This window comes from Natator depressus, chromosome 7 (genome assembly GCF_965152275.1).
Source record: "Natator depressus isolate rNatDep1 chromosome 7, rNatDep2.hap1, whole genome shotgun sequence".
Classification (NCBI taxonomy): domain Eukaryota; kingdom Metazoa; phylum Chordata; order Testudines; family Cheloniidae; genus Natator; species Natator depressus.
Window position 1 is genome coordinate 58492761 of NC_134240.1, and position 10138 is coordinate 58502898.

At 47.9% G+C, this 10138-nt stretch overlaps 1 protein-coding gene across 4 annotated transcripts in view; it reads right to left on the reverse strand.

The window, feature by feature from the left end:
* Positions 1 to 2647, reverse strand: part of TMEM273 (transmembrane protein 273) — a 35918-nt gene extending 33271 nt beyond the window's left edge. For all 4 annotated transcript variants that reach the window (XM_074959914.1, XM_074959915.1, XM_074959917.1 and 1 more), the window contains exon 1: positions 2519 to 2647. In XM_074959914.1, the coding sequence (XP_074816015.1) occupies positions 2519 to 2573 (55 nt within the window). In that variant the 5' untranslated portion in view covers positions 2574 to 2647. The remainder of the gene's footprint in view (positions 1 to 2518) is intronic.
* Positions 2648 to 10138: the final 7491 nt, after the last annotated feature.

Sequence of the window (10138 nt, forward strand, 5' to 3'; positions counted from 1 at the left end):
CATCTCTATAATGTGCCAAACATAACTCCCAGATCTGAATCCCCCATAATTTTGGAAATAGTTAGATCTTGATCATAACTTTGCAACTTTACAGAACTATCTCTGGTTTTGAGCGACCACTGGACCATTTTCAAGCAAACCTGGGCCAACTGATGGTCCCTCGTCCTGTTCCCTTCACTACCCAACTCACGTGCAATATGCAATTTGCACAATAATGCAAATGTATTTGTATTGTGGTGGTACCCAGAAGCCCCTGTCATGGATCAGGATTCCCTTGTGTTTGGAAAACACAGAACAAACACAGAACAGGAAGACAGTCCCTGTCCCAAAGAGCTCACAATCTGTCTTATGAGGGTTTAACTCAGCAGCTTTAACTGAGTGTTGCTCTGAGTTCTTGTTTGAACCTGAAATCCAGCCTGACATTTGTGTGAATCCACCCAGTTTCAAAGAAAAGGAAAAGGTTTGACTGTGTCATGAGCACAAAGAGTGAGACCTGCATTTCCAGTCTAGATGGATTGCATTTTAGATTAAAGAAAACAACAAACAAACAAAGAACAAATGCAATGTCTCCATGAGCAGCACCAGAGCATCTCTCAGTCTGAAAGAACCTCCACTGTGAATGCTCTCCCCACCCCAGCAGACCTTAAATATAAAGGGGCAGAATACAGAGAATAGAATCATAACTAAATAACCCACACTGTGAACTGCTGCAATGTGAAATGGACCCTTGTGTACAACTCTGCTGGTGAATTTCACTGTGTACGTGTGTCCATGGGCCAAGGTGCAGAGAAAACCAGGGCTCTGTGGTGCACTGTGATATGCGGACTGGTGTGGAGGAAACATCAATTGCTCATCCCTCACATCTCACTGCTGAACAATAACGTGAAAAATAAACCATGTCAAATGTTCCCACGTCATCACCTGGCTGTGAATTGTATCAATACGATGCCTCACCTCTCATGGTGATCAGCACTTTCTCCAGCCTCTTTTCGTCTTCTAGTCCCTTGAGACCTTTTCCCTCTTTACTTTTTCAGATCTCTCCCTCCCTCCCATTCTTCACAGCATTCCAGCAATCAACAGATGGCCTTGTGGCATCTCAGTAGCCACCACTGGCATGTGGTCAGTGCTGTTAGTGCTGGGGAAAGCAAGTGGGTAGAGGGAGAGAGAGGCAGAGTCCTGGAATATTGAGACGTGGAGTGGGGGGAAAGGCAGACAGCAAACTTTGAGTGGGCAGACAACTCTGGAGACAAATATAGACTACCCATGGACATGAAGGGGGGAGAGAAATCCAGGGAGGATGGAAATCATTCCTGAGCTATTAGAAAAAGGAAAATATTTGGGCTAGGTACTATGGCATTTGCACACCAAGAATACAACAGTTAGACTAATGGGTTGGTTCATGAGTCAGGCACTGTTGATGTCCAGGCAAACTGAGTCCTTCCTTCTTCATCACTATGGGCCATATGTTAACACCCACCCAGAGACAGGAATCTGGGCCCCTCCCTAGCTTTATCTGCAGTGGAGAGATGTGGCATTGGCTACAGCAGTACGAGTAAAACACACACACCCTGTTAACGCCCCTTGCCTCTTCTCCGAAGGATTTACAGCTCTGTATGGTGCCACTGCAATGGAGCAAGTCTCAGTGCAGTTGCATCCACAGTGCAGTTGAACTAGAATGACCTGTGTGCACATGTGGGACTGCTGCAAGCTGCACTGGGGTAACTCTTTGAGGCTGTATGAGGCTAATGAGTTTCCTGTGATTACTCCCATTGAGAAGGAAGGCTGGGGCGTGTCCCCCAGTAGCAGTAGATGACTCCCCAATCCCATAAATCAATAGAAACGAGGCTAATCTGCATATTGGCTGGATGTTTTGCATGAGCTGCAGGCTCTGCTCTGCCCCTTCTTAGTAGGGCTCTTCCTGACACGTCCCCTCAATGTGCCTCAGTGTCCCCATGTGTAAAATGGGGCTGGATAATCCTAGCCCATCTCATGGGAGGGCTGTTGTGAAAGCAAATGTGCCTGATGCTGGCAGGTGCTCTGAGAACACCCAGAAAACTTTATGTTCTGCATGTCCAGAGTGGCATGTGAATTGCTAAGCAAGGTGTATGGAGAGGTTAGAAAGGGGCTTGCACACAGAATGCACATAGACTATTGCTTTTTATTTACCCTGTAAATGAAATCCCTAGAACGCTCTGCAGCCATCAGCTCTCTCACCAGCAAAGAAGCAGGTATGTAACTGAACTGTGCCTTTTGTTTTGTCATGTCCGATCCCTCACATATCTGCTGCACTCCAGCTATGAAACTGTCTAGAAAGCTCCGCGAAATAACACCACCCCCTCGATACATATTCCCTTTTCACTTTGCAGAGAAATAAACTTTAAAACCCAGCATGCACATAATCCAGCTGAGAAATAAACAGCACCAGCACGATCAAGAGATAAACAGTATAGCACCACCCCAGAGCTTAAATATTTAGCCTGTGGAAAGAGACGAAAAGGAAATACATTGGATTACTTACATAAGAGAAGCAGAAACGTAGTTAGGACAGGAATCCAGCTTGTCAGGAAGATCATTGTATCGTTCAGTGACACAAAAATATCACCTAAGCTTGCTGGATTTCTTTCTTTTGCAGTGTGGAAAAACAACCACCAACTCAGGTCACGTGTTTGTGATAGGAAACAGCAGCCACATCCTGAGTATCTGTGCGTTTGCAGATATATCGGTTCCCTTTTTTGGATTTAAGTTCAAGGTAGCAAACATGTCCTGGCTTGAAAGTGTGGCATGGAAATGGTGGATTGCAAACAGACTCAGGCCAATACAGACCTCTTGCTTATTTAGCATAACCTGACCTAGCAACAAGTTTCTTCCAGAAGCAATGACTGAACTGCAAACACTATCAGTAGTGCGTCCGATGAAGTGAGCTGTAGCTCACGAAAGCTTATGCTCAAATAAGCTAGTCTCTAGTTAGTCTCTAGGGTGCCACAAGTACTCCTTTTCTAGTAGTGAAATGGTCTTTGCAATAGTCCTTTAAATCTACAGGGGTGTGACTTTGTCATGCGGGGTTGCCCTGGTTCAGATTTAATAATAACCATCTACCAGAAACCCCCTGAACGCTGCCAAATATTTGGAGCTCAACTTTAACTATTTCATATATTCTTTAAAGAGACAAGTCTGAGCCACTAGATCTACATCCAGATCCCAACCCCTCCCAATGTCTGGCTGTGGGTTTTGTTTTGGCCCCTTGGTGAGGGGTACTGGCCTTTCAGGACTCCGGGGAAACCTTGTATGAGCTGACAAAACATCAATCCAAGCCAGTGCCTGGAAAGGAAACCCACAGTGCCCGTGTCTATTAACAAGAAGCATAGAATCATAGGACAGGAAAGGACCTTGAGAGGTCATCTAGTCCAGTCCCCAGCACTCAGGGCAGGACTAAGTATTATCTAGACCATCCCTAACAGGTCTAACATACTCTTAAAAATTTCCAGTGATGGAGATTCCACAAGTTCCCTAGGCAGTTGGTTCCAGTGCTTAACGACCCAGCCAGTTAGGAAGTTTTTCCTAATGTCCAACATAAACCTCCCCTGCTGGAATTTAAGTCCATTGCTTCTTGTCCTATCCTTAGTGGTTAATGAGAACAAGCTATCTCCCTCCTCTTTGTAACAACCTTTATGTACTTGAATAAAACATGCTGAGCTGGGGTGAGGACAGGACACAGAGAACAAACTGGCAGATTCATGGATTCAACAGAGTCATGGCTTCAAAGGCCAGAAGGGACGACTGTGATCAACTAGTCTCATCTCCTGTATAGCACAGGCCAGAGACCTTCCCCAAAGTATTCCTGTTTGAACTAGAGCATCTCTGGAAGGGAAGGTTTCAGAGTAGCAGCCGTGTTAGTCTGTAGCCGCAAAAAGAAAAGGAGTACTTGTGGCACCTTAGCGACTAACAAATTTATTTGAGCATAAGCTTTCGTGAGCTATGCATCCGATGAAGTAAGCTGTAGCTCACGAAAGGTTATGCTCAAATAAATTTGTTAGTCTCTAAGGTGCCACAAGTACTCCTGTTCTTTTTTCTGGAAGGGAACTTTCTCTAGGGGTTGGACTGCCTTTTAAAAAAAAAATTGCTGTAGTGTGATGGAAAACCCTGGCCTGGGGCTCTGTGAAGAAGAATCCATTGTGTTTTCTTACTGTGTTCTGTTCAGGGCCTAACAAACAGGAGGTTTGGACCAGTTTCCAGTGTCTCTTTTACAGAGGTGGGAGACATGAAAATTTGGATGTTTGGAGGTCCAAACCTTTTGGTCAGGGCTGCCTATTCAGAGCCAGAATTTGGATCTCTCGTGGTTGTAGGCCTCCCTGATATACAGAAACTAGCAACGGACAGGAGAGGATCGGCCTTCATGTAGAAATAGTCCTTGTCCTTGTGAAGATAATGTTAATGGGTGACTAGGGATGAAAGGAACAAGATGATAGGACTCACTTCTGCAATGGATAACTGGAGAAGGGCAGGGGTCTTCAGATCCATGCACTGCGTATGCACTATTTATATCAATGAGTTGGTTAAGCGTGGGCTGCATGACAAAGAATCATCTGACTAGCCCCTAGCCAAAACCTTATGCTGGCCCTGTACACACTGGAGCTATCAGGATGGACAGGAAAAGGATTCACACAGGAGTAGGGGTATTCTCTTTTCTTCACCTTCCCTCACCTGGGCTTTTCTGGGCTCCAGAGCATCTCTGCCTAACCACAGATTTTTGGGGAAATCCCTCAGGCCTAACCCAAAAATCTTACGACTTTCAGTGTTGCAGCAGGGACAGTGAATAGAATAGAGGAGAGATTGAGAGATAGGCTTTGTTTCCTGCCTGCATAAACAGGTTCTATCTTGATCTCCAGGGTGTGGCGTCCCGTAGGCCTAGTTTACACAAAAAGTTGCACTCATTTAACTAAAGCTGGGTTTTGCACCAGTTTAACATAACAAGTGTGGATGCTCTTCAATGGATTTCAGGGCATGGCTACACTTGCAGATGTAGAGCGCTGTGAGTTAAACCTGCCTTCGGAGAGCACAGTAGCGAAAGCGCTGCAGTCTGTCCACACTGACAGCTGCAAGCGCACTGGCATGGCCACATTTGCTGCACTTGCAGCAGCATTGGGAGCGGTGCATTATGTGCAGCTATCCCACAGAGCGCTTCTTCCCATTCTGGTGCTGTGGCTTGTGGGAAGGGGGCAGGGAGTGCGGGGCATTCTGGGTCCTGTCCCAACACCCCATGATGCATCGGTTCGCATCCCAGCAATCCCTGTGCTTCCGTCCACATTTGGCGCCATCTTTCAATGTTTTTTGTACTGAACGTTCTGTCTTCCCTTTTGGCCTGCGGGAACGGAGCCCGAACTGCTGAGGAGTATGCTGATGAGTCTCGCCAGCACGTCACGTTTGGCAGTTGAGTTATTCCTTATGATCCAAAGTGACAGTGAGGGCTCTGACGACGATATCAACTCGAGTAACGCATATGACACAAGTTTGCTTGTGGCATTCACAGACATGCTGACCACCATGGAACGCTGCTTTTGGGCTCGGGAAACAAGCACTGAGCGGTGGGATCACAGCGTCATGCAAGTCTGGGATACGAGCAGTGGCTGCAGAACTTTCGGATGAGAAAAGCCACTTTCATGGGACTCTGTCAGGAGCTCGCCCCCACCCTGCAGTGCAAGGACACGAGATTGGGAGCTGCCCTGATGGGGGAGAAGCGGGTGGCTATTGCAATCTGGAAGCTGGCAACTCCAGACAGCTACTGATCGGTCGCTAACCAGTTTGGAGTGGGGAAGTCGACTGTTGGAATCGTGTTGATGCAAGTTTGCAGGGCCATTAATCACATCCTGCTCAGAAGAACCGTGACTCTGGGTAAGGTGCATGATGTGGCTGGCTTTTCACAAATGGGTTTCCCTAACTGCGGAGGGACAATAGATGGCACACATATTCCAGTTCTGGCACCAGACCACCTAGCCTGCAAGAACGTTAATCGGAAGGGGTATTTCTCGATGGTTCTCCAGGTGTGTGTGGATCACTGTGGGTGTTTCATTGACATTAACGCACGCTGGCCCAGAAAGGTGCACGACGCACGCATCTTTCGGAACACTGGCCTGCTCAGGAAGCTGCAAGCCGGGACTTTTTTCCCAGACCACAAGATCACCGTAGGGGAAGTCGAAATGCCCATTCTGATCCTTGGAGACCCCGCTTACCCTTTAATGCTGTGGCTCATGAAACCCTACACAGAGAGCCTTGACAGCAGCATGGAGCGGTTCAACAACAGCCTGAGATGGTGCAGAATGACTGTGGAGTGTGCTTTTGGCCATTTAAAGGGCCTCTGGCGCTCTCTGTATGGGAAGCTGGACCTGGCCGATGACAGCATCCCTGCAGTTATATCCGCGTGCTGTACTTTCCATAACATTTGGAAAGGGAAGGGTGAATGATTCACTCAGGCATGGAACTCAGAGGTTCAACACCTGGAGGCTGAATTTGAATAGCCAGAGAGCAGGGCTATTAGAGGGGCCCAGCGTGGGGCTGCAAGGATTAGGGATGCCTTGAGGGAGCAATTTGGTGAAAGCCACCAGTAATGTCTGGTGCCCTGCACAGGAGTGAAGTGCAGTGGTTCCAAAGTTAGTAGGAATCTGTGTTTGCTACGCTGACTTGCGGTGCCTGTTTCTTTTCTAGGCTAAGATATTTTTACTTTATGCAATAATAAAGAATGTTTTCAAAGCCAAAAAATCCATTTACTGAAAAGAAAATTCATTTATTGAAAAGAAACACAACTGCTTGGGAAACAGAAAGGGCAAAGGGGTGGGGTGGGGAACAGTACAATCACAGATTTGCGTATGTCCTGTTATCATATTCAGCCTTCCTGCCTGGAGTGCTGTGCAATGAGTGCTGCACTTCAGGATGGCTATACTGCATGGTGATGGGGGTTGAGTGCAGTGGGTAAGGGTCGTAGTTTTCAGGGCTGGGTGGTGAAGCTACAGGTGTTGGAGGCAGCTGGTGGCGGTAAGAACCCAGATGTTGGGGAAAGTGGGTTGGAGGTAACATGGGGGCACAAGGGAAAGAGTTTTGGGACAAGGGCTGCGGGGCGGGGGCGGGAGGGGCGCGGTAGTGCTCCGCCTGCATGGCTACGAGCGCCTGGATAGAGTCCACTTGACGCTCCATTATGCTTATTAGCCAATTCTCGCTTTGCTGCCGGAGCACCGCGCTTTTGTGCCAGCGCTCCTCATTGTGCTGGCGGATCCCCCTTTCACTGTCCTGCCACTCCTGCACTTTTTGGTTTCCATTACTTGAATGCTGCATTACTTCATGCAACATGTCTTCCTTGCTTCTACGGGGCCTCTTTCTGATTCTTTGGAGTCTTTCAGCTGGTGATAACACGGACGGCTGAGATCTCAAGGTTGCATCTGTAAAGGCAAAATGCAACACTTAACAGAGGCAGCATTGTTCACACCAGACAGAGCAATGATTCCCCCAAACTTAAGGGCAAGCACAGTCTACACAATACCATAATTTGCCCATCCCAAAGTGAGTGCACTTAACCCATGGGAACCCCAAAATGGTGAGTAAGCACAGGGTCAAGCGTGACTGATTGTTTCATGGCTGTACTCTCCTCTTGGTTTCTGTGCCTTAGGGAGAGCCAACAGCGGCAGGGGGCCCCTATACTGAACACTGTCCCCACATTATCCACAGGAGTTTGTCCTGGAAGATATCTTGCTGCTGAGGGTGACCTGGGAAGCAAGGGAGGATCTTCTACTGCAATGCAGCTTCCACCATGGCCCATATGCAGCTTGCCTGTGTGCAGCAATGGTCCCCCCACCCCTCATGGCACAGTGGCGCGGACATGTTAACCTTACTGGGACAAGGAACACAGTGGCATTCCCGAGGAACCTGTGCAAGCGCATTGCCCAAGTTCTGGATGAGATCTTTGAAGAGATCACTGAGGCCGATTACCATGATGTGAGAGAGCACATCAACACCCTATTCCGCATCTAGGCATGCATGCAGCCCTAACCCTCCTCGTCCCGAGAGCCCGCACCAAATAACTTCCTTCCCAAAATAAAAGCCGCTTACCGGGAACCTCCTCTGGTGTTTGTCCTTCCCCAGGCACTGGCCGCTGTGACTGGCTACCTTCCTCCTGGCTGCATGCATCTAGGAATTCCAGGGTGTATTCCTCCACCTCAGCATCCTCACTCCCGCTCTCCCGCTTTGCTCCTCCTCCTCCTCATTGCACTGGGCTCTGAAGTGTCCATGGTGGTCCTCAGAGTGGAGGTGGGGTCGCCCCCAAGTATGGCGTCCAGCTCTTTGTAGAAATGGCAGGTCGCAGGGGCAGCACCGGAGTGGCGGTTTGCCTTGCGGGCTTTATGGTAGGCATTCCGCAGCTCCTTCAGGTTAATCCTGCACTGCAGTGCATCCTGGTCATGGCCACTTTCCATCACGTCCCTTGATATCTGCCCACAGGTATCGTAATTCCTATGGCTGGAACGCAGCTGGGACTGGACAGCTTCCTCCCCCCAAACACTGATGAGGTCCAGTACCTCGCCATTGCTCCATACTGGGGATCGCCTAGTGCGTGGAGACATGGTCACCTGGAAAGATTCACTGAGAGCACTCCATGCCTTGCTGAGCAAACAGGAAGGGGATTTTCAAAATTCCCAGAGAATTTAAAGGGCGGGTCTGACGGTTGGTCACCTGAGGGCAGGGCAGTAGAGTTCAAAGTGATGACCAGAGTGGCTAGAACAGGTATTGTGGGACACTTCCGGAAGCCGATCAGAGCACACTAACAGACCAGGGAGTCCACACTGGCGCTGCGGTGCTCCAGCGGGGGCGCATCAAACATTATTCCACTTGCCAAGGTGGAGTACCAGGAGCGCTCTAGCCGCAGAGTCAGAGCGCTCTACTTGCCTTGCCAGTGTGGACGGGTCATGAGCTAGTGTGCCCAGGGCTCCTTTAATGCGCACTAACTCGCAAGTGTAGCCAAGCCCTAAATCTTGACTTTATTCCATCCTGTACAGGTTCTTATCCTGTCCACTTCACGGAGTATCTGAGCGCCCTCCACTCATGCATTAAGTGAGGTTCCTAATGTCTGTCACCTGGTGTTCATTCTCTCCATGCTTTCCCTAGGGGGAGAATTGTGTGTGCAATGGCATATTTTGTTTGGGTAGGGTTGGTTTTTGTTTAATTTTTTTAATCTGTTTTGTTTGTGTCAGTAAATATAGAGACACAAGCTTGTCCGACATGACCCATTTTAAATCCAGATAAGAGGATTCAAACTCGGGCTTTGTAATGGTTTGACTAATTCAGATTCAAAACTGATTTTCATTAAACCAGTGCAACTTCTGCATGTAGACAAGGCCTTAAAGTCAGGCAGGAGATTCTGTCCCTGGTTTAAGGTATGTCCATTTTTTGTCAGAGGTCACAGAAATACCACAGGCCACAGAACCTCACCCAGTTACTCCTGTGTTGAACCCAATAATTGTGTTTGACTAACACAAATCTTCCAGAAAGTCTTGATTTGAAGGCATCAAGAAATGGAAACTCCACCACATCCCTTAAGAGTTTGTTCCAGCAGTTAATCACCTTCACTGTAAGATTTATGCCTTATTTCTCATTTTAATTCATCTTTCTTTAACGTCCAGCCATTGGGTCTTGCTGTGCCTTTCTCTACTAGGTTAAAGACCCCTTTAGCACCTCATATTTTCTCCCTGTGATGTTACTTATACTCCATAATCAAGTCATCTCTCAATTTTCTTGATGCTACAGACTGCAGAGCATCTCTGATAAATAAATCTCATGCCTTTTTGTTTCATACTGCAGAGCAGTGCCACCAGACACCCTTCTATCAACAGGCTTTCAGCGTCTTGGGCTTGGAAGAAGCACCTGGTCATTCAGACAGTCCCATGGCTTGAACCCAGACGCCAAACAGTTTGAGATTTGTCTGTCACTTAATTCCACGCCAGGAGAAATTCCTCTAACACAGTTGATGGATGAGTGTCAGGCAGCGACAGATATGTGGGGTGGGGTTGTGGGGGATGGAAAATATGATTTCAGTACTAAGATTTGCTCTCATCCTTTCCTAGCCTGGATGTTTAACGGGTTCTGAAACTTGTTCTAAAAT